Source organism: Haliotis rufescens, unplaced genomic scaffold, assembly GCF_023055435.1.
Source record: "Haliotis rufescens isolate VD_foot unplaced genomic scaffold, xgHalRufe1.0.p SCAF_51, whole genome shotgun sequence".
Classification (NCBI taxonomy): Eukaryota; Metazoa; Mollusca; class Gastropoda; order Lepetellida; family Haliotidae; genus Haliotis; species Haliotis rufescens.
In genome coordinates this window covers 1,722,212-1,747,367 of record NW_025964235.1, presented here as the reverse complement: position 1 = coordinate 1,747,367, position 25,156 = coordinate 1,722,212, and the positions used below count along the sequence as shown (strand labels likewise).

The 25,156-nt window shown below is 40.2% G+C and overlaps 2 protein-coding genes across 4 annotated transcripts in view; one reads left to right on the top strand and one right to left on the bottom strand.

The window, feature by feature from the left end:
- Nucleotides 1-9,912: 9,912 nt before the first annotated feature.
- On the bottom strand, nucleotides 9,913-20,111 carry LOC124140628 (translin-associated protein X-like). Its single transcript, XM_048384903.1, has 4 exons — nucleotides 19,982-20,111; nucleotides 16,433-16,616; nucleotides 13,519-13,652; nucleotides 9,913-10,639 (listed from the first exon to the last, which is right to left on the bottom strand). The coding sequence occupies exons 1-4, from the start codon at nucleotides 19,995-19,997 to the stop codon at nucleotides 10,125-10,127; spliced, it is 849 nt and encodes a 282-aa protein (XP_048240860.1). The 5' UTR covers nucleotides 19,998-20,111; the 3' UTR covers nucleotides 9,913-10,124.
- Nucleotides 20,097-25,156, top strand: part of LOC124140724 (acid phosphatase type 7-like) — a 29,400-nt gene continuing 24,340 nt past the window's right edge. For all 3 annotated transcript variants that reach the window (XM_048384893.1, XM_048384894.1, XM_048384892.1), the window contains exon 1: nucleotides 20,097-20,233. The gene's annotated coding sequence lies outside the window, so the exon portion shown is untranslated. The remainder of the gene's footprint in view (nucleotides 20,234-25,156) is intronic.

Sequence of the window (25,156 nt, the reverse complement as noted above, 5' to 3'; positions counted from 1 at the left end):
CATGCTGTTGTCATTGCTGGAGATTAACGAGAATGTCCGAAATGTGATTGTATGATTGTGCCAGCTCAATACACAATACCTTCTGTAGACTTGCACAATTTGGCTGAGAGAAGTGATCATATTATCACGTAGTATATTCCTACAATGAAATATTGAAGTTCTATTATATATATATCAAGATGACTGAGCAACTTCACCAGGATCTTAATGCATTTGTCTCAGTTTAGTTTACTGAAGGAGATATTTTTTTAAACTCTGCTGTACTGTTTGGTATTGAACATGTTGAAATGTTTCTCATACAATACTAAGGACATATATTTGACATAAGTAAAAACTTTGATGGTAATTGGGATCAGCCACATGATTCTGCATGCATATCATCACATGGTGCCCAGGGGTAGAAAAAGTCTTCAGCAACCCATGCTTGCCGTGAAAGGCGACTATGCTTGTCGTAAGAGGCGACTGACGGGATCGGGTGGTCAGGCTTGCTGACTTGGTTGATGCATGTCATCGATCCCAATTGCGTGGATCGATGATCATGATATTAATCACTGGATTGTCTGGTCCAGACTCTATTAATTACAAACCGCTGCCATATAGCTGGAATATTGCTGAATGTGGCAAAACAAACAAACAAAAGTCATATGGTACCCTATCAAACTGACATTATGGTGTGAATGTCACGTCACTGGCAAGGAGAACCTGTGCTTGTGGGTTTTAACAAAGTGGTAATGTCATCGATTCAGGCTTTCCTCCCACATTTAGCTGACAGTGCAGTGAAATAACCAAACTACTGTTCAAAGACGTGAAACATAGCTATGTGGGACACTCGGTGAAAATGAATGCCGTCATGAGCATGATGAGTGAGTGAGTTGGGTTAAACTCCACTTTGAACAGTTTTCAATTAATCACTGTGTGTCCACTTCATGTTGAAGGAAAGCCTGAAGTGATGTAGGTCTTAGACATTTACTTCTTTTGTGAAACACTGAAGCATGGTAGGGTGCTGACAAGCCTAGAAACATAATCGGGAGGAACTGGGAATTGAACCCATACTAACAGGTTCTTGGTGTGCCCAAGGGACACAAATATGAAAGGTGAATTAGCCATGCCCAAGGCGACTGGGCCACACATTCCTCCAATGACATAACGAAGGTGCAAGTGTAAATGAATGCTGAGATAAAGGTGCAAGTGTAAATGAAGGCTGAGATGAAGGTGCAAGTGTAAATGAATGCTGAGATGAAGGTACAAGTGTAAATGAATGCCATGATGAAGGTGCAAGTGTAAATGAATGCTGAGATGAAGGTGCAAGTGTAAATGAATGCCATGATGAAGGTGCAAGTGTAAATGAATGCTGAGATGAAGGTACAAGTGTAAATGAATGCTGAGATGAAGGTGCAAGTGTAAATGAATGCTGAGATGAAGGTGCAAGTGTAAATGAATGCTGAGATGAAGGTGCAAGTGTAAATGAATGCCATGATGAAGGTGCAAGTGTAAATGAATGCTGAGATGAAGGTGCAAGTGTAAATGAATGCTATGATGAAGGTGCAAGTGTAAATGAATGCTGAGATGAAGGTGCAAGTGTAAATGAATGCTGAGATGAAGGTGCAAGTGTAAATGAATGCTGAGATGAAGGTGCAAGTGTAAATGAATGCTGAGATGAAGGTGCAAGTGTAAATGAATGCCATGATGAAGGTGCAAGTGAAAATGAATGCCATGATGAAGGTGCAAGTGTAAATGAATGCCATGATGAAGGTGCAAGTGTAAATGAATGCTGAGATGAAGGTGCAAGTGTAAATGAATGCTATGATGAAGGTGCAAGTGTAAATGAAGGCTGAGATGAAGGTGCAAGTGTAAATGAATGCTGAGATGAAGGTGCAAGTGTAAATGAATGCTGAGATGAAGGTGCAAGTGTAAATGAATGCTGAGATGAAGGTGCAAGTGTAAATGAATGCTGAGATGAAGGTACAAGTGTAAATGAATGCTGAGATGAAGGTACAAGTGTAAATGAATGCTGAGATGAAGGTACAAGTGTAAATGAATGCTGAGATGAAGGTACAAGTGAAAATGAATGCTGAGATGAAGGTGCAAGTGTAAATGAATGCTGAGATGAAGGTACAAGTGTAAATGAATGCTATGATGAAGGTACAAGTGTAAATGAATGCTGAGATGAAGGTGCAAGTGTAAATGAATGCTGAGATGAAGGTACAAGTGTAAATGAATGCTGAGATGAAGGTACAAGTGTAAATGAATGCCATGATGAAGGTGCAAGTGTAAATGGATGCCATGATGAAGGTGCAAGTGTAAATGAATGCTGAGATGAAGGTACAAGTGTAAATGAATGCTGAGATGAAGGTACAAGTGTAAATGAATGCTGAGATGAAGGTACAAGTGTAAATGAATGCTAAGATGAAGGTGCAAGTGTAAATGAATGCTGAGATGAAGGTGCAAGTGTAAATGAATGCTGAGATGAAGGTGCAAGTGTAAATGAATGCTGTGATGAACGTGCAAGTGTAAATGAATGCTGAGATGAAGGTGCAAGTGTAAATGAATGCTGAGATGAAGGTGCAAGTGTAAATGAATGCTGTGATGAACGTGCAAGTGTAAATGAATGCTGAGATGAAGGTACAAGTGTAAATGAATTCTGAGATGAAGGTGCAAGTGTAAATGAATGCTGAGATGAAGGTGCAAGTGTAAATGAATGCTGAGATGAAGGTGCAAGTGTAAATGAATGCTGAGATGAAGGTGCAAGTGTAAATGAATGCCATGATGAAGGTGCAAGTGTAAATGAATGCCATGATGAAGGTGCAAGTGTAAATGGATGCCATGATGAAGGTACAAGTGTAAATGAATGCTGAGATGAAGGTGCAAGTGTAAATGAATGCTGAGATGAAGGTGCAAGTGTAAATGAATGCTGAGATGAAGGTGCAAGTGTAAATGAATGCTGAGATGAAGGTGCAAGTGTAAATGAATGCTGAGATGAAGGTGCAAGTGTAAATGAATGCTGTGATGAACGTGCAAGTGTAAATGAATGCTGAGATGAAGGTGCAAGTGTAAATGAATGCTGAGATGAAGGTGCAAGTGTAAATGAATGCTGAGATGAAGGTGCAAGTGTAAATGAATGCTGAGATGAAGGTGCAAGTGTAAATGAATGCCATGATGAAGGTGCAAGTGTAAATGAATGCCATGATGAAGGTGCAAGTGTAAATGGATGCCATGATGAAGGTACAAGTGTAAATGAATGCTGAGATGAAGGTGCAAGTGTAAATGAATGCCATGATGAAGGTGCAAGTGTAAATGAATGCCATGATGAAGGTGCAAGTGTAAATGGATGCCATGATGAAGGTGCAAGTGTAAATGAATGCCATGATGAAGGTGCAAGTGTAAATGAATGCTGAGATGAAGGTGCAAGTGTAAATGAATGCTGAGATGAAGGTGCAAGTGTAAATGAATGCTATGATGAAGGTGCAAGTGTAAATGAATGCTGAGATGAAGGTGCAAGTGTAAATGAATGCTGAGATGAAGGTGCAAGTGTAAATGAATGCTGAGATGAAGGTGCAAGTGTAAATGAATGCTGAGATGAAGGTGCAAGTGTAAATGAATGCTGAGATGAAGGTGCAAGTGTAAATGAATGCTGAGATGAAGGTGCAAGTGTAAATGAATGCTGAGATGAAGGTGCAAGTGTAAATGAATGCCATGATGAAGGTGCAAGTGTAAATGAATGCCATGATGAAGGTGCAAGTGTAAATGGATGCCATGATGAAGGTACAAGTGTAAATGAATGCTGAGAAGAAGGTGCAAGTGTAAATGAATGCCATGATGAAGGTGCAAGTGTAAATGAATGCCATGATGAAGGTGCAAGTGTAAATGGATGCCATGATGAAGGTACAAGTGTAAATGAATGCCATGATGAAGGTGCAAGTGTAAATGAATGCTGAGATGAAGGTGCAAGTGTAAATGAATGCTATGATGAACGTGCAAGTGTAAATGAATGCCATGATGAAGGTGCAAGTGTAAATGAATGCCATGATGAAGGTGCAAGTGTAAATGAATGCCATGATGAAGGTGCAAGTGTAAATGAATGCCATGATGAAGGTTCAAGTGTAAATGAATGCTGAGATGAAGGTACAAGTGTAAATGAATGCTATGATGAAGGTGCAAGTGTAAATGAATGCTGAGATGAAGGTGCAAGTGTAAATGAATGCTATGATGAAGGTGCAAGTGTAAATGAATGCTATGATGAAGGTGCAAGTGTAAATGAATGCTGAGATGAAGGTACAAGTGTAAATGAATGCTATGATGAAGGTACAAGTGTAAATGAATGCCATGTTATAGGTGCAAGTGTAAATGAATGCCATGTTATAGTTGCAAGTGTAAATGAATGCTGAGATGAAGGTGCAAGTGTAAATGAATGCTATGATGAAGGTGCAAGTGTAAATGAATATTGCGATGAAGGTGCAAGTGTAAATGAATGCCATGATGAAGGTACAAGTGTAAATGAATGCTATGATGAAGGTGCAAGTGTAAATGAATGCTGAGATGAATGTGCAAGTGTAAATGAATGCCATGATGAAGGTGCAAGTGTAAATGAATGTCATGTTGAAGGTGCAAGTGTAAATGAATGCCATGATGAAGGTGCAAGTGTAAATGAATATTGCGATAAAGGTGCAAGTGTAAATGAATGCTATGATGAAGGTGCAAGTGTAAATGAATGTCATGATGAAGGTACAAGTGTAAATGAATGCTATGATGAAGGTACAAGTGTAAATGAATGCTGAGATGAAGGTGCAAGGTACAAGTGTAAATGAATGCCATCATGAAGGTGCAAGGTACAAGTGTAAATGAATGCCATCATGAAGGTGCAAGGTACAAGTGTAAATGAATGCTATGATGAAGGTACAAGTGTAAATGATTGCTATGATGAAGGTGCAAGTGTAAATGAATGCTGAGATGAAGGTGCAAGTGTAAATGATTGCTATGATGAAGGTGCAAGTGTAAATGAATGCTGAGATGAAGGTGCAAGTGTAAATGAATGCTATGATGAAGGTACAAGTGTAAATGAATGCTGAGATGAAGGTGCAAGGTACAAGTGTAAATGAATGCCATCATGAAGGTGCAAGGTACAAGTGTAAATGAATGCCATCATGAAGGTGCAAGGTACAAGTGTAAATGAATGCTATGATGAAGGTACAAGTGTAAATGATTGCTATGATGAAGGTGCAAGTGTAAATGAATGCTGAGATGAAGGTGCAAGTGTAAATGATTGCTATGATGAAGGTGCAAGTGTAAATGAATGCTGAGATGAAGGTGCAAGTGTAAATGAATGCTATGATGAAGGTGCAAGTGTAAATGAATGCTATGATGAAGGTGCAAGTGTAAATGAATGCTGAGATGAAGGTGCAAGTGTAAATGAATGCTATGATGAAGGTGCAAGTGTAAATGAATGCTATGGTGACGGTGGAAGTGTAAATGAATGCTATGATGAAGGTGCAAGTGTAAATGAATGCTATGATGAAGGTGCAAGTGTAAATGAATGTCATGATGAAGGTGCAAGTGTAAATGAATGCTGAGATGAAGGTGGAAGTGTAAATGAATGCTATGATGAAGGTGCAAGTGTAAACGAATGCTGAGATGAAGGTGCAAGTGTAAATGAATGCTGAGATGAAGGTGCAAGTGTAAATGAATGCTATGATGAAGGTGCAAGTGTAAATGAATGCCATGATGAAGGTGGAAGTGTAAATGAATGCTATGATGAAGGTGCAAGTGTAAATGAATGCCATGAAGACGGTGGAAGTGTAAATGAATGCTATGATGAAGTTGCAAGTGTAAATGAATGCTATGATGAAGGTGGTAGTGTAAATGAATGCTGAGATGAAGGTGCAAGTGTAAATGAATGCTATGATGAAGGTGGAAGTGTAAATGAATGCTGAGATGAAGGTGCAAGTGTAAATGAATGCTATGATGAAGGTGCAAGGTACAAGTGTAAATGAATGTCATGATGAAGGTGCAAGTGTAAATGAATGCTGAGATGAAGGTGCAAGTGTAAATGAATGCTATGATGAAGGTGCAAGGTACAAGTGTAAATGAATGTCATGATGAAGGTGGAAGTGTAAATGAATGCCATGATGAAGGTGCAAGTGTAAACGAATGTCATGATGAAGGTGCAAGTGTAAATGAATGCTATGATGAAGGTACTAGTGTAAATGAATGCTATGATGAAGGTGCAAGGTACAAGTGTAAATGAATGCTATGATGAAGGTGGAAGTGTAAATGAATGGCTTGATGAAGGTACGAGTGTAAATGAATGCTATGATGAGTGAGTGAGTGAGTGAGTTGGGTTTAACGCCGCTTTTAACAATATTCCAGTTATATCGCGGCGTGTCAGCTTAATGTGGGAGGAAAGCCCGAAGTGATGCAGGTCTCAGACGTTTACCACTTCGGTGAAACCCACGAGCACGGGTATGGTGCTGACAAACCTAGAAACATAATCAGAGCGAACCGGGATTCGAACCCACAATCATAGGTTTCTGGCGTGCACAAGGGACGCAACTCTGCACAGCGGAATGCTATGATGAAGGTGCAAGCGTAAATTAATGCTATGATGAGGGTTGAAATGTAAATGAATGGCTTGATGAAGGTACAAGTGTAAATGAATGTCATGATGAAGGTGCAAGTGTAAATGAATGTCATGATGAAGGTGCAAGTGTAAATGAATGCTCGATCTCATGTACATCTGTATAAAAAAATAACAATGATCAATGCGACAAAATTATTTCCATATTCATAAGAAATCTTGCTAAAAGCAGAGTCCATTGTACTATGCCGACTATATCATGAGTATGTGTTTACGAGTCACTATCAAGTATGATGATAATAAATAAGTCAAAATAGGGAATTGCATCTGACATGATTTTGCCACTGATGTCAAATGGAGATGCCCTCCACATGTCTACCATAAAACCTTTTGAAAGCTTCAACCTTGATCAAACAACTTTTGAGCAAGAGTCACATGATGCTGTTTGATATCCTCATAGCATGCTCAATTGTACCTCAAAAGTCGTGAAATGTCAGCACCAAAGACAGGAGCATTTATAAAGGGAGCGTTAATGGAAATTTGAAGTCATCTCACTTGTCAGTCTTGTGGAGAGTGTTTTGTCATTCTGAATATTTATGCATAGATCTAAATCTGAAACAGATGATAATATCTCGCAGGTCCCCTTTTTTATTTCGAGTTCAGATAGGTAAATCTCTGGAGGTGAAATTGTTGATGGTTATTGAATGATATTAGGTAATCGATGTACCTGAAGTTGAAGTTAAACTTCTTGGTCAAAAAGCACCCATATTTTGACAGACCATCCGAGCTGAAATTCTAATTCATGCCTTGCCCCCAAGTCTTAGTAGATGTTATCATTGAGGAAGTCCCCTCTCTCTCTCTCTCTCCACACAACTCCTTTGCTGTGCCATGTCCGGTTAGACATGGGGATGATGAACTACTTAGTTAAATATTCATGTTGATCGTTGAAATAAACGTATACTAGGAACGATATTTAAGGGGATGCCGATATTTATTCATTTTTTCTGTTTTGTTTGTTGTTTAACACCTCACTCAGCAATATTTCAGCTATATGACGGCGGTCTGTAAATAATCAAGTCTGGACCAGACAATCCAGTCATTGACATCATGAGCATCGATCCAAGCAACTGGGATACGATGCCATGCATCAACTAAGTCAGCGAGTCGACCACCCAATCCTGTTAGTCGCCTCTTCCGACAAGTAGTCAGAAATGGTGCGTAAAGAACTGATGTGGCGGAATCCAAATCTTCATAGTAAAGTCAGTATCTGGTCCATTCCAGTGAGCATCGATGCAGGCATGACATCTTTTGGCCATCCTGGATATCAAAGCCGGATTGTCTGCCGTGGTATCCTTTCCCATTCTTCTTGTAAGGTCTGCCTAAGCTGTTGCAAATTCTGGGAATGGTGAGGTCGGTTGAGAATCTTTAGGGCCAGAACATCTCAAAGGTGTCCAATGAGGGACATGTTTGGACATTTAGATGGCTGGGGCAATGTCGTGACACCTTTCTGCCTCAGACAGTCGACTGCAACACGAGCTCCGTGAGGATGTGCGCTGTCATCCTGGAACTCTGACGTACAGCCTGGGCAAATGGGATGAACCACTGGCCTTCCTGTACCCGCCCTATTCTTAACCCTACTCGTTTGCCGATATCCTTCAATCATATCACACTTTTAGATTTACCTCAGTGTCTGGCAATTCTGTGATTGGCCAATTTCAATCCTATTGCGCACAAGTTTTCAATTTCTGTCATGTACACTTTGGGAAGACTTTTTCCTTCTTTGTATCTGATCAATGAACCATTTTGTGACGTTCATTGGCACATGGCAGTAACCTGGATGTGTTACCGTGCACGGTAGCTATATATGTACAATGTGCAAAGTTCAAAGTTGATCATCCAGTTGTGAAGTAACACCTTTTAAGAGATGAATGTATGGGACAGATTCTGCTCATGTTCCAGTATCTGTTGGAGAACATAAGTAGATCTTACATTCCATGTTGAGCTTGGCGGGTTGAAGAGCTACTCAGCCACTGCAATAGCCCAGCGCCTGTCTGTCTGTCCATCTGTTAGACCTTCCATTCTTCTTTCATCAATCAGGACACAGGTGTCAGAGGCGGATACAGCTCTTCTGAAAAGGGGGGGGTGCACAACTAAGATCTATTTATTGTCTTTGGTGGTAATTTATACAGAAATAAAGATTTTTTTCGAAATAAAAAGGGGGGGTGCGCACCCCCCCTCTGTATCCGCCCATGGGTGTCCCAGTCGTCTAAGTGCAGAGTTGCATCCCTTGGGCAAGCCAGAAACCTATGATTGTGGGTTCGAATCCTGGTTTGCCCCGATTATGTTTCTAGGTTTGTCAGCACCATACCCGTGCTCGTGGGTTTCACCGAAGTGGTAAACGTCTGAGACCTGCATCACTTCAGGCTCTCCTCCCACATTATGCTGACACGTTGTGATATAACTGGAATACTGTTAAAAGCAGTGTTAAACCCAACTCACTCACTCTTTCATCAATCTGTTAGACCTTCCATTCTTTCTTCATTAAATGTTAGACCTGCGTTCATTCGGTGGGGTAGCCTGGTGGTTAAAGTGCGAGCTCGTCACAATGAAGGCCCGGGTTTGATTCCCCTCATGGGTACAGTGTGTGAAGCCCATTTCCCAGTGCCTGCCGCCATGATATTGCTGGAATATTGCTAAAAGCGGCATAAAACCATACTCACTCACTCACACACTCCTTTATTCCCTCGGTCTGTTAGACCTTGTTTTCTTCCATCAATCTGACACCAAGATATAAGACCATTCTTCCCTCGGTCTGTTAGACCTTGTTTTCTTCCATCGATCTGACACCAAGATATAAGACCATTCTTCCATCAGTCTGTTAGACCTTCCTTGAACCAAACTGTAAGACCATCGTTCTATTAATATGTTAGAACTTCGTCTCATCAATCTGTTAGAGCATCATTCCATCATTCTGTTAGACCTTGTTTTCTTCCATCAATCTGCCACCAAGATATAAGACCATTCTTCCATCAGTCTGTTAGACCTTCCTTGAACCAATCTGTAAGACCATCATTCAATCAATATGTTAGAACTTCGTCTCATCAATCTGTTAGAGCATCATTCCATCATTCTGTTAGGCCTTCCTTTCTTCATGGTATATATAGAGAATGTCTTGTGAGGCCAAAGACATAGATAAAAGTTAAAAATATTCAAGGCTTGATATAATTGAGCTTGGAAGACAGGTGAGATTCTGTTTATCATCCAAATTCATTCTTCCATCTTTTTCATCTTGTAATCAGTAATAAGCAGTGTCTTCTGTGTAAAAACTACAGACAATATGCTTTAGTGGCAGAGAGCTCAGTGATGTCAAATACTTTATTATTTCATCAAATCTCACAACCATCTACAGACCACCATCATATGGCTGGAATATACGTCCATCTGAGAAAGTGAATTATTTCCAATGTGATTTGCAGCTGATGTTTACAGGGACAGTTTATTCATGTGAATTACATATGATGAATTTATTGATGTATTTATTACAAAATGGACACTATACATCACAAGCTTCATCCTGAAACCTACTGCTGCACTCGGAGGTCCCACTGAGGACATCAGCGATCAGATGTTTCGGGATCTCTGAGCCACGCACTTGAATGGTGTAACACGCATTCTCAACTTTGTGCAAGCTCTGTCTGAGCGTGGACATTTTTCTATTAAGTTCCCGGGAAACATTCCCGTAGGAGAGAAACGCATCGTGTATGCGTCGCATAAAAGCACAAACTTTGAATGGCAGCTGCAAGTCACCAGCTCCGACACTATTTATAGTCAGCCTCATGAGTTCCCCGGTCAGGTCTGCCACACCCAGCATGTACTCCAGGGGAGGTACGTGGACTCGCACAGTTACCTCCCTTCTCACATTCGGGGCTGTCAGCGGATCTGCCACTTGTGCCGCGGCTGGATCAGGAGGGGCGAAGGTCAGGTTGTCCTGAATCTGTTGAAGACTGACCAGGGATCCACTGTGCAGGTAGTGGTAGAAGGTCACAGCTTCAATGAACTCCTGAAGACCTGCAAACAGCACAAACTCTGGTTGAATACATCCCAACATGATCAACACACTGTTTACATCAATTCCTAGCCTCACTGTAAATGTTGAAAATAGTGCAAAGAACTCACTTGGCATAATCAAAGACCTATAAAGCAACCTCACGTATAAGGTGCCTCCCCTGTACAAACCTTCAAAATCGATGCTACATCTGTCTTTAAACAATATATACACTGCGATATACTGTAATCACAGACCTAAATAATGTAATCTATGTCCAAGGAACGATCACAGACCTAAATAGTGTAATCTGGGTCCCAGGAACAATCACAGACCTAAATAGTGTAATCTAGGTCCCAGGAACAATCACAGACCTAAATACTGTAATCTAGGTCCCAGGAACGATCACAGACCTAAATACTGTAATCTAGGTCCCAGGAACAATCACAGACTCTTTTTTTTTCTTTTTTTCTTTGTTTGTTGTTTAACGCCGCACTCAGCAATATTCCAGCTGTATGACGACAGTCTGTAAATAATCAAGTCTAGACTAGACAAATCAGTGATTGACATTATGATCATCGATCCCAAAATTGGGATACAATGACATGCATCAACCAAGTCAGCAAGCCTGACCACCCGATCCCGTTAGATGCCTCTTACGACAAGCATAGTTGCTTTTTACAGCAAGCATGTGTTGCTTGTCCAACACATTGTCAGTGGATGCCCAACTTTGGCACAAAACAGTATCTTAAACGACATGATTTTTTGCTGCATTTTTATTTAAAACAGTAAATAATGATAATACAAAAAATATTACTACATATTATAATTAATCTATTTGATTGTGAGTTAAGACAATGTGCTATTATTTAATATTGTTGTTTCAACAAATGAGTGTAACTGTTCTGTGGACTTTATAAGCTGCTACCTGTAATCATTGCTGTTACAAGTACAGTTACGAGCTTACCTGCGGTTTCCCTGCATTGTAGCAGAGCAATTAATTATTCTACATTTGAGGTAAAGGAACAGTCAGTACTGTGGTAGAGAACATCTACAAGTCTGGCTCCAGCATTGTTGAAGATGCACAACAGAAACTCCTTGACTCGGACCAGTCTGGCGGATGTACCGGTAACAATCATGCAATGCTTGTTTGGATTACTGATTCTGAAGAAGCCATGGACATTGGACTTTGAAGTACTACTATGGAATACATGTATAATGGTTTTCTATAATTTATCTCAGTTCTCCATTCACAGTAAGATAAGCTTGAATCATATATAAGGTGTATTTCATGTTTTAACAGATATATTTTCTGAACTTCAAGGATTTCCTGCCCGAGGTTGTTTATGCATCATTGTTTCTAACCTGTCCATCTTCCATGACAGTTGGACACAGTGGGAGTGAAATGCTGTGAAAGACATGTGACATTGTTCTGTGACAATCATGGACGACAATGACATAGTGCTGCGCTGAAATATGGTGGAAATAAAGTGACAGAAATGGAATCACTATGATATCAGAGCTGTGTGGAAATATGGTGACAAAAACAGAATCAGTGTTACCAATGAATAAAGCTTAAATCATACCACAGGTAAAATATCTCAATTATAGTTCTAACTGCAGATGTGTGATATTTGAAGCATGGCCATGCCTGCAGGCAGGTGATATTTCAAGTACATATCTAACAGCAGGCAGTGTTCAAAATAGGATCAGACCTTTCAAAAGGTGTGTGACATGTAGTCGCAAAGATGTTTTGCAAGCTGATAATTTCCTGATAAATGTAGGCTTCATCTATCACCACAGTCTCTAAGAAATGTCTGGTTGACTGGTTGTGTTTTGTAATTTATATTGTAAGAGTATGTCTCCCTGCTTCAGCTAAAATGTTTAGGGCACCAGTTTTTTCCAATAGGCCTACAGCTTTTTCCACGGGGCCTACAGTTTTTTTTCCACTTTGCCTACAGTTTTTTCCCCAGTGCCTACAGTTTTTTCCACTGGGCCTACAGTTTTTTTCCCCACGGGGCCTACAGTTTTTTCCACTGGGCCTACAGTTTTTGAAATGTACTGGCCAATAAGGAGTTTCATTCACTGCCTGCAGGTGTGTGATATTTCAAGAATAGCTCTACCTACAGGTGTGTGATATCTGAAGTACATTTATGCCTGCAGGTGTGTGATATTTCAAGAATAGCTCTACCTGCAGGTGTGTGATATTTCAAGAATAGCTCTACCTGCAGGTGTGTGATATCTCAAGTACAGTCATGCCTGCAGGTGTGTGATATTTCAAGAATAGCTCTACCTGCAGGTGTGTGATATCTCAAGTACAGTCATGCCTGCAGGTGTGTGATATTTCAAGAATAGCTCTACCTACAGGTGTGTGATATCTCAAGTACAGTCATGCCTGCAGGTGTGTGATATTTCAAGAATAGCTCTACCTACAGGTGTGTGATATCTGAAGTACATTTATGCCTGCAGGTGTGTGATATTTCAAGAATAGCTCTACCTGCAGGTGTGTGATATTTCAAGAATAGCTCTACCTGCAGGTGTGTGTTATCTCAAGTACAGTCATGCCTGCAGGTGTGTGATATTTCAAGAATAGCTCTACCTGCAGGTGTGTGATATCTCAAATACAGTCATGCCTGCAGGTGTGTTATATTTCAAGAATAGCTCTACCTGCAGGTGTGTGATATTTCAAGAATAGCTCTACCTGCAGGTGTGTGACATCTCAAGTACAGTCATGCCTGCAGGTGTGTTATATCTCAAGTACAGTCATGCCTGCAGGTGTGTTATATCTCAAGTACAGTCATGCCTGCAGGTGTGTTATATTTCAAGAATAGCTCTACCTGCAGGTGTGTGATACTCAAGTATAGTTGCAGGTCAAGTTAAGCTGCAGCGGGCGTGTCCTCACCTGGGGAGTAAGCACGTAGGAACTGGTATGGGTCTTCTCCTTCTAACTCCTCCGATATCTTCATCATCTTTATCAGCTTAATATTGTTCAGTTTTTCAAGAGTTTGAGAGAGGAGACTCTCAGAGTCCTCATTTCTGTGGACAACAACAGAGAAAACACCAACTATAGACAATCAGAAGCGTTCCGTGTCAAGTGTGCAAGTCCTACATCAGCTTTCTCCGAACCTACTCGACAAATTTCATTTCTCATAATATGTGCATATGTCCCTTGCAAGAACAAAAAATGATTATATTTTCCTTTTGAAAAAATCAAGCAAATTAATATATCACAGGAGAACTAATACAGAAGGTCACCCTAACCAGATAAACAGGGGGAATGTGTTAGGCACAATTTACAACATACAACCCATCACCTGAAATACCTTTCAATATGTTAAACACTTCTCGACATTTTGTAATTGTTTCACGAGTATGAATTCCTTCCATATATTGTTGTGATCGCCTGAGTGTCTAATGTATGGTTGTGATTGTATGGCAGTGCTTCCCTAATACTGTGCAACGCCTCCTTCATTCAAATGTTTATCCGACGGAAGCGAGAGATAGACGATAATTTTGACGGTATCAGTCGTATGGGCCGTAACTGTCGTTCCGAATACCCTGTGTTAAATTTTTCGAGGTTGCATGATCAGAAAACACATTCCGACTGTCACTTTCATGATCTGGCAAGCGACGCTTTGATTTATCGGATGAAAGGTCGTTCTGACGTGACCTGTAATGGGATGTCCTCAGATCTTTGCTAAGCGATAGCGAGAACTCAGATCTGATTTTAATGAGATTGGCATCCCCTTTGAATGTGTAACATTAATGTTTTCAAGCATACCCTGTAACTCTGTACAACACGAATGTATCAAGCATACCCTGTAACTCTGAACAACACGAATGTATCAAGCATACCCTGTAACTCTGTACAACATGAATGCATCAAGCATACCCTGTAACTCTGTACAACAGGAATGTATCAAGCATACCCTGTAACTCTGAACAACACGAATGTATCAAGCATACCCTGTAACTCTGTACAACACAAATGTATCAAGCATACCCTGTAACTCTGTACAACACAAATGTATCAAGCATACCCTGTAACTCTGTACAACACAAATGTATCAAGCATACCCTGTAACTCTGTACAACACAAATGTATCAAGCATACCCTGTAACTCTGTACAACAGGAATGTATCAAGCATACCCTGTAACTCTGTACAACACAAATGTATCAAGCATACCCTGTAACTCTGTACAACACGAATGTATCAAGCATACCCTGTAACTCTGAACAACAGGAATGTATCAAGCATACCCTGTAACTCTGTACAACACAAATGTATCAAGCATACCCTGTAACTCTGTACAACACAAATGTATCAAGCATACCCTGTAACTCTGTACAACAGGAATGTATCAAGCATACCCTGTAACTCTGTACAACACGAATGTATCAAGCATACCCTGTAACTCTGAACAACAGGAATGTATCAAGCATACCCTGTAACTCTGTACAACACAAATGTATCAAGCATACCCTGTAACTCTGTACAACACAAATGTATCAAGCATACCCTGTAACTCTGTACAACACAAATGTATCAAGCATACCCTGTAACTCTGTACAACACAAATGTATCAAGCATACCCTGTAACTCTGAACAACACAAATGTATCAAGCATACCCTGTAACTCTGTACAACACAAATGTATCAAGCATACCCTGTAACTCTGTACAACACGAATGTATCAAGCATACCCTGTAACTCTGAACAACAGGAATGTATCAAGCATACCCTGTAACTCTGTACAACACAAATGTATCAAGCATACCCTGTAACTCTGAACAACACAAATGTATCAAGCATACCCTGTAACTCTGTACAACAGGAATGTATCAAGCATACCCTGTAACTCTGTACAACACAAATGTATCAAGCATACCCTGTAACTCTGTACAACACGAATGTATCAAGCATACCCTGTAACTCTGAACAACAGGAATGTATCAAGCATACCCTGTAACTCTGTACAACACAAATGTATCAAGCATACCCTGTAACTCTGTACAACACAAATGTATCAAGCATACCCTGTAACTCTGTACAACACAAATGTATCAAGCATACCCTGTAACTCTGTACAACACGAATGTATCAAGCATACCCTGTAACTCTGAACAACAGGAATGTATCAAGCATACCCTGTAACTCTGTACAACACAAATGTATCAAGCATACCCTGTAACTCTGTACAACACAAATGTATCAAGCATACCCTGTAACTCTGAACAACACAAATGTATCAAGCATACCCTGTAACTCTGTACAACACAAATGTATCAAGCATACCCTGTAACTCTGTACAACACAAATGTATCAAGCATACCCTGTAACTCTGTACAACACGAATGTATCAAGCATACCCTGTAACTCTGAACAACAGGAATGTATCAAGCATACCCTGTAACTCTGTACAACACAAATGTATCAAGCATACCCTGTAACTCTGTACAACACAAATGTATCAAGCATACCCTGTAACTCTGTACAACACAAATGTATCAAGCATACCCTGTAACTCTGTACAACACAAATGTATCAAGCATACCCTGTAACTCTGTACAACAGGAATGTATCAAGCATACCCTGTAACTCTGTACAACAGGAATGTATCAAGCATACCCTGTAACTCTGTACAACACAAATGTATCAAGCATACCCTGTAACTCTGTACAACACAAATGTATCAAGCATACCCTGTAACTCTGTACAACACAAATGTATCAAGCATACCCTGTAACTCTGTACAACAGGAATGTATCAAGCATACCCTGTAACTCTGTACAACAGGAATGTATCAAGCATACCCTGTAACTCTGTGCAACATGAAGATGGTCCTCTTGCTTTCGATGGTGACATCTCTGCTCAGCTTGACTAATCGCTCATATTTATCGTGCCTTTTGTCCAGCTGGACTTGAAACTCTCGGAAAGCTCTGATCACTAAACTGTCTTCATCTACATCTGTAGTTTTTCTTTTCCGCACTTGTTTTCCTGAAATGAAAGATCAGGGAAATAGAACTTCACATGATGTCACATCGTCTCAGTCATCTGATCATCATGGTTGTACAAGGACACACATCAAGGGGAGGTAAGTGTCACATCGTCTCAGTCATCTGATCATCATGGTTGTACAAGGACACACATCAAGGGGAGGTAAGTGTCACATCGTCTCAGTCATCTGATCATCATGGTTGTACAAGGACACACATCAAGGGGAGGTAAGTGTCACATCGTCTCAGTCATCTGATCATCATGGTTGTACAAGGACACACATCAAGGGGAGGTAAGTGTCACATCGTCTCAGTCATCTGATCATCATGGTTGTACAAGGACACACATCAAGGGGAGGTAAGTGTCACATCGTCTCAGTCATCTGATCATCATGGTTGTACAAGGACACACATCAAGGGGAGGTAAGGAGAGGTGGAGCAAGGGAGAGAGCTTGAAATTGGTGTGGGTGGGAGAGACCTAGATCATGCATCAGGAGTGGACTAGTTCATACATCAGGAGTGGACTAGTTCATGCATCAGGAGTGGACTAGTTCATACATCAGGAGTGGAATAGTTCATGCATCAGGAGTGGACTAGTTCATGCATCAGGAGTGGACTAGTTCATGCATCAGGAGCGGACTAGTTCATACATCAGGAGTGGACTACTTCATGCATCAGGAGTGGACTAGTTCATGCATCAGGAGTGGACTAGTTCATACATCAGGAGTGGACTAGTTCATGCATCAGGAGTGGACTAGTTCATGCATCAGACCTAGTTCATACATCAGGAGTGGACTAGTTCATACATCAGGAGTGGACTTGTTCATGCATCAGGAGTGGACTAGTTCATGCATCAGGAGTGGACTAGTTCATGCATCAGGAGTGGACTAGTTCATTCATCAGGAGTGGACTAGTTCATGCATCAGGATTGGACTAGTTCATTCATCAGGAGTGGACTAGTTCATACATCAGGAGCGGACTAGTTCATGCATCAGACCTAGTTCATACATCAGGAGTGGACTAGTTCATACATCAGGAGTGGACTAGTTCATACATCAGGAGTGGACTAGGTCATACATCAGGAGTGGACTAGTTCATACATCAGGAGTGGACTAGTTCATACATCAGGAGTGGACTAGTTCATGCATCAGGAGTGGACTAGGTCATACATCAGGAGTTGACTAGTTCATACATCAGGAGTTGACTAGTTCATACATCAGGAGTGGACTAGTTCATGCATCAGGAGTGGACTAGTTCATTTATCAGACCTAGTTCATACATCAGGAGTGGACTAGTTCATACATCAGGAGTGGACTTGTTCATGCATCAGGAGTGGACTAGTTCATGCATCAGGAGTGGACTAGTTCATGCATCAGGAGTGGACTAGTTCATTCATCAGGAGTGGACTAGTTCATGCATCAGGATTGGACTAGTTCATTCATCAGGAGTGGACTAGTTCATACATCAGGAGCGGACTAGTTCATGCATCAGACCTAGTTCATACATCAGGAGTGGACTAGTTCATACATCAGGAGTGGACTAGTTCATACATCAGGAGTGGACTAGGTCATACATCAGGAGTGGACTAGTTCATACATCAGGAGCGGACTAGTTCATGCATCAGACCTAGTTCATGCATCAGGAGTGGGCTAGTTCATACATCAGGAGTGGACCAGTTCATGCATCAGACCTAGTTCATGCATCAGGAGTAGACTAGTTCATACATCAGGAGTGGGGTGAGTGAGTGAATTGGGTTTAACGCCGCTTTTAACAGTATTCCAGTTATATCACGGCGTGCCAGCTTAATGTGGGAGGAAAGCCCGAAGTGATGCAGGTTTCAGACGTTTACCACTTCGGTGAAACCCACGAGCACGGGTATGGTGCTGACAAACCTAGAAACATAATCGGGGCGAACCGGGATTCGAACCCACAATCATAGGTTTCTGGCATAGCCAAGGGACGCAACTCTGCACAGCGAATCGCGGCGCCTAAGACGACTGGGCCACCCGTGCCCCCCATCAGGTGAGGACTAGTTCATGCTCAGACCTAGTTTATACATCAGGAGTGGACTAGTTCATGCATCAGGAGTGGACTAAAGTACACATGGAAATGAAAAAACCCTGTTTTGCTGGATTTAATAATCGACACAAAGCATTACGTAGGTGTAAATAAGAAATAACAAAACAACTGGAAAAGTACTAGTCTTGATTTGCTAGTTTTATCTCAGTGCTCAATACAAAATGTACTTTACAGGAGGTAAATTGTAGGCACTTTCAACATTCAAAAATAAAACTAAGTCCAAATTGACATGGCAGAAACAGGCTATAGGCATTGATAGGCATTATGCAAATTAGCCTGGAAAACAGTTATCAAAATAACAATAAAAATAACAGCTACGTTTATGTACATAATAATAATGACATTTAAGTTGTTGTTTGAGAAGGGAATATGTTACTTTTACGTTCTGATATTTTGACGATGATTCACTATCCCACAATGCCACTGACAAATCACTAACCACTGACAAATCACATGCACGTGGGTTTCAAGCACCTGTTTTCACCTGTCGTCAAGGTGTCATAGGTCATGGACATTCACCTTGATCTACTAACACCTGGTTATGCTCAGTTTCACAATAGTCTGTTTTGTTCATATTTTTACACACTTTCACGTGTAAAAAGACATAAAAAACCTTTGATACGGTGTATTTGCGCCAAGGCCCAATTAGTACTAATTGAGTTGTTTGAATATTTATACATTTTGTATATTAACTGCATTTATTGAAAATCTGAGATCGAAAAAAACAGTTTTTTTTCATTTCCGTGCGTACTTTAGTTCATGCATCAGACCTAGTTCATGCTAGGAGTGGTCATCACTCTTCAGTGAAGTGAAGGTGTTCTCTCTCCCAGACAGGTACAGAAAATCTCACTCGTCCTATCTATGTCCCTCAACATCAACATTTTGAGGAAATATCTCCACTTTCACAACAAGGTGTGCTTGAATGTATTATCATCCTCCTTCAGTAACGCGGTTGTACCGTGAGAAATCGTGTGAATAATATGAGGTTGGGATGATGTAATGGAGACGACGAGGTTTCAGAGCATTTCTATTTGGAAAAGGACCAAACGAAACCTCTCCGTGCTCAACCAAAATATTCACATGAAAAGACACTAATAATAATATTATGTTTAGTAAAAAAATATGCTTTCTTCAGTAATGTACCGACAACATAATGTTCCGCTCTTGACCATTAGTTCTGTATCAATATACATTTCACCCACCGAAGGTATACATACTGATAATATCACAATAAATGTTACACGTCCAAATTTCCAGGACATATTCGGTAACTGTTGGAACACACACCTTCTGGAGACGCCATGTTGTTTACATCGTGCCCCTGGCGAGAACTCCCTACACCGTTGGCCGTGAGCTTGCGTTTATGCGAATGGTCGTTGTTCCAGGACCATATGTTTATACTGGTAAACAGGTCAGAGGAAAAGGATGTCGCGTCAAGATGATGGTTTCGCACAGTCGACGTGGCTCCAGTCGTAGACGTTTACCACTTGGGCGAAGTCCATCACCACGGGTAGGGTACCGACAAACCATTGATGTATGGTAAGTGCGATTCTGGGATTTGAACCCATAACCTGCAGATCCAGGTGACCAGGTTCTTATATCTAGGGCAAGACCGTTGTTAGAATAAGTCCTGACAGGACTTAGTATAAAACCATAAGAATAGGTCTACAAGAAAACTTTTGATGCGATGCATCAACACTCCGGTAACATTTTATTCGTCAAATCATAATTACAATAAAATAATTTCTCAAAGTATTTAATCAACATAGACATGTTAAGACAATATGAACGATATCGGTTTCAGTTCATTTCCTGTTTTACATCTTAAACCCTGTTTTTGATAACCTCCCTTGAATTTGATAAACAATTTCTTTCCACAGTAAATGAGCGTAGTTGACTACATTGTATTTGACTTTTCAGGCGGGAACTTAGCTATATACTAGTATAATAATACTAACTATCAAGAGCAGATTTACATTTCAGAGCTTCTTTAACGAACTTAGCTGATTTGTTTAGGAATGACACACCATTAGAAGTCAGTAATTCATTAGACTATTTGATAAACTATTTGATGAAATATCCCATTTCGGTATGTACTCACATGTTTTTCTCAACGATACATGTGCCTCGCAATCAAATATGAAATGGGGTATCTTCAATGTTATTAGTCTTACAAATCCTGCTCATCAGTTAAAGCTTCTTTACATCTGATATCACAACGCAACGGCCGTTCATGCAAACTCTACAAACATATGTATCTTCTTACTTCCTGAACATTGATATTTGTAAGGTAATATTCAACAGTCAGCAATGATTCAATATTCTTATAATGCTCAAGTCGTTTTGAATTATTAATATAATAAAGTACTGTCGGAAATGCTAGAAAACTGCTTTTTGCCTGTTAAGAAAGGATATATTTTTTCACGGACTGGTGTTATTGAAATATCGAGTAACTACCGATCGCCCTATCTGTGGTTTGAAGTATTTCAGTCACAAGGAGTCCTATCAACAAGTTTACAGGCAACAAATTCGAAAGAAAACAGGAAGTTTACATTGATTCTAAGTCCAATGGTAGCAGTCTGAAACAGACCATAGAAATATGCGCACGTGACTCCGTTCTAATGATAATAATGTAGTCTTCATAAAACATCTAATCCACACACAAAAACCATTTTGAGGAAATTCAAGATGTGCATCTTCTAAAATGACAAAATGACGCTGCGTTTGTTTTGTTAACATTGCTCCCATGATGCATACATTACAATTGCATAGCCATAACCATGGTACACGACATGGAGTCTGTACTGGGAAATGTATACAAGTTCTTTACACTTTAGAGAGATAGAGGGAAACCATTTATTAATTTAGATAGGGTGAATTACCGAACTGCCCTAACTATTGGGTTTTCAATTCATACCATCAACTCTACGGTATGATAAATAAAACAAAACAGGTATAGGGGTGGTCTCAAAAACGAAACGGGGAAGTAAAAGGATATTAGACAGCTTTGATACAGGGTGATCAGGCGTATAGTGTACAAACTTTATGAGCAGAAGGTAACCCTGACTTGTAGTAGAAATAGGGAGGAATTAAAGATACAATTATTGTCAACTGCACTAACTATTGCTCTCCAAGAGATGGGATTTCGATACACCGCGCGTGGCGATGACCGAGTACTTTTCAGGGGAAAATATTCCATCCTGTCTATCAGGCCACATTATCTCCGAACCATTCATAACTATCACAGTAAGGGCGTCCAGATAATTTACCTTGATGAATCATTTCACTGACTACATGTGACTATCGGCAGATGGACAAAAAACACCCATTGTACCATCAGGTAAAGGTAATCGTGTCCTTGGTTTGCATGCTACAGCCCATGATATGGGGCTTATTTATGGGTGTGTGCTAGTTTTCGAGCCGAAAAAGAAAACTGGTGATTTTCATAAGGAGATTATAGGATGTGATGTATTCATAGACTGGTTGGAACTTCAGCTGGGTTTTTTTAAACAACGTCAGTATCATTGTCATGGATAACGCCAGGAAATCAGATACTGTCGCCCAAACCATGAGTAGTCTGAAGGCGACCCTACAGGAATATATGGCATTGTCGACTTCAGACCATATAAAACGAAAGTTCGACTCATGTAGAAAATTCGGCTGAATTAGAACAGGACATATGTGATGGCGGCACAACACGGTTACGTTGTGTTACGTACGCCAGTCAGACATTGTGAGCTCAACCCTGTTGTGCCCATCTTGGCTAAGTGTAAAGGGTTCATAGCAAGACATAACACAACATTCAAAAGTACAGATTCATATACGTCATCAGCGGAGATAAATGCTACCTCAAGAAATCATCTGTAGAACAACAAATACTTCTGGATTCCAAAACCGCTACCTTCTAATACTCATCCCGTTTCATAGCTCTTAACAAGTCCATCATGTTTCCAAGCAAATATAATGCAGTACATATCCTAAATTGCTACCCCATCAAGGCACATTAAGCACAATAACAGCAATATTTTGAGACCACCCCCAACTCGGTGACATTTGCACCTGTGAGAATGCACGGGACGGTGTGAGGTAACCACCTCGGAACAGGTGTTAGGTGATTACCTCAGGTTATAGGCCATTTCATACATGCATGACAACACACGAATATTTTCTGTTGATCATCATTTTACCTGTAGAGTACATTTTAAGCCTAATCACAGTGTCAGTTAGGACAGGCTAGATTAGGGCAATTTGCGTAATCTTGATATATGCTCTTTTTATAGTCCTATGACTCGTATTTATTAAAAGAAGCCAGAAAATCAGTTTTCTAGCATTTCCGACAGTACTTATATTTCCACAGTCATCTAATCTCTGCCTGAACATCGAAAGAAAATATGAAATGGTGTATAACAACAATCGTACACAAGATGGCCATTTCTTCCTTCATGCTGAATCTTACTTCTTAAACTCCGTGGAATCAGCACAGTAGACAGTTCAGGTCATGGGTCTCCCTTTCATTATAAAGACACAATTTCTAGCAGATTTTATGACTTTATGGGTTTGGTTAAAAAAACAACCCGAACGACTAAAACATAACGAAATGTCTAAAACACATATACCAAAACTGAATTGTCACAGACAATTGCAGACAAAATTAGAAATGAATGAATTTTCTATACAATTACCCGTAAATGCCATGCCCCTACAGACTTTTAACAGAGCTATTACAGAACAGAACAGAGCTTTATTACGCTCAGGCCGAGATCCTCGGCATATGAGGTACAAAATGACAGCAAAATACACATTATAATAGCGGATATGTGGTAAGCCGGAAGATTTTACAATTTGCATTACATATTTACAGAATTTACTAAGGTTTTTTAATACAGATATCTCTTTACAAGTGAAAAGTCTTTTAAATTTAATTATATTAGGTCTTTTAGAATATGTGGGTGGGATACAGATGTCCCTTGCGCGTAACGGCAGCGTGTAAGGTATTGATTAACTGAGTGGTGGGTATGTTGACTAATCACTGCTATCTCAGTGGATTTGTTAAACAAATGAGGAAGTCATAGTTATTGTTGAAGAAAGACAAGTTCTATGGATGGCTGGGGCGGTGTGTGTTAGTGATCCATTCATCAGCCCCTTGGAATCCATTTCGGTAAAAAATCGAGACTGATTTATATCTAGCGTTGACGTATTATTTTTACAATTAAGACTGAAAAGATATGTCATGTCATGAACGCGATCTGTCTTGAAATTAGTATAAGTATAATTTCAAAGGATACTAAACGATCCCTACCCTGCCGACCGAAACTGTGTAACCCGTACCTAAAATTCCCGTCCGGTCCGTACAAGATTTGGAGTTTTCGCACTTTATGTGGCGGACTTGAACACAAATCTAGATGATCAATACACAAATCTGGAGTGAGTGAGTATGGTTTTATGCCGCTTTTAGCAATATTCCAGCAACATCACGGTGGGGGACACTAGAAATGGGCTTCACACATTGTGCCCATGTGGGGAATCGAACCCGGGTCTTTGGCGTGACGAGCGAACGCTTTAACCACTCGACTACCCCACCGCCCCTACACAAAATATCTGGAGGGGCCGTACATAAATCTAGATGATCCGTACACAAATTTGGAGGACCTGAACCCATTTATTTTCCCTGGGTACAGTTCCCATTTCAAATACTTCTGTGCACACAACAAGACATTGTTGACATCTGGAGCATGTGCTCATGAGGATATAATCGAAACTGATCTCAATTGTTGTCCACATTATAGTATTTTTGTTGTTGTTGGCTCTTCCGCTGTACTGTTTTGATGATACATACCCACGGACAAATAGTAACTGTAACTCATATACAGTTCAATAAAAAAATATTTATTCTAAAATTAAATAATGCAACTTTTAATACATATTCATGAAGACATCTCCTCGACTTCAAGGTCGTGATTCACAGTTTGCACGTTCATTTTCATTTACATTATTAAAGAAGTTGTTATCCATATAATTGTGTCTATCTTGTCATCCGCCAACTTCTAAGTAATGCCTATCAAACAAGTCACACTTTGGGTGTTTGCGTGTTTGTTGGGAGCATATTACTCACACACGTGGTTTTTAACAGGACACAGTGTTTGTTTAGCTATCAGGTGCTCATAAAACACTTTTGTTTAACGTTAATACCGCTAACGCAATACCACGGCTTGCTAAGAAACAACACGCCATGCGTATGCTGCATACAGGAATGGCGCAAAAACAAAGTTTTGAGACGTTTGAATTTTCATCGAAACAGAATATCATCTCTTTGGAGACGACATCTACAACAGGGCAACACTCTTGATTTGCAACGGCCCGGTCGCCCACGTGTGACGTTTGGTCACGAAGACAACACTTTTCAGTTGGTGAATAATAATTATAATAATAATGATGATGATGATGGTAATAATAATAATAATA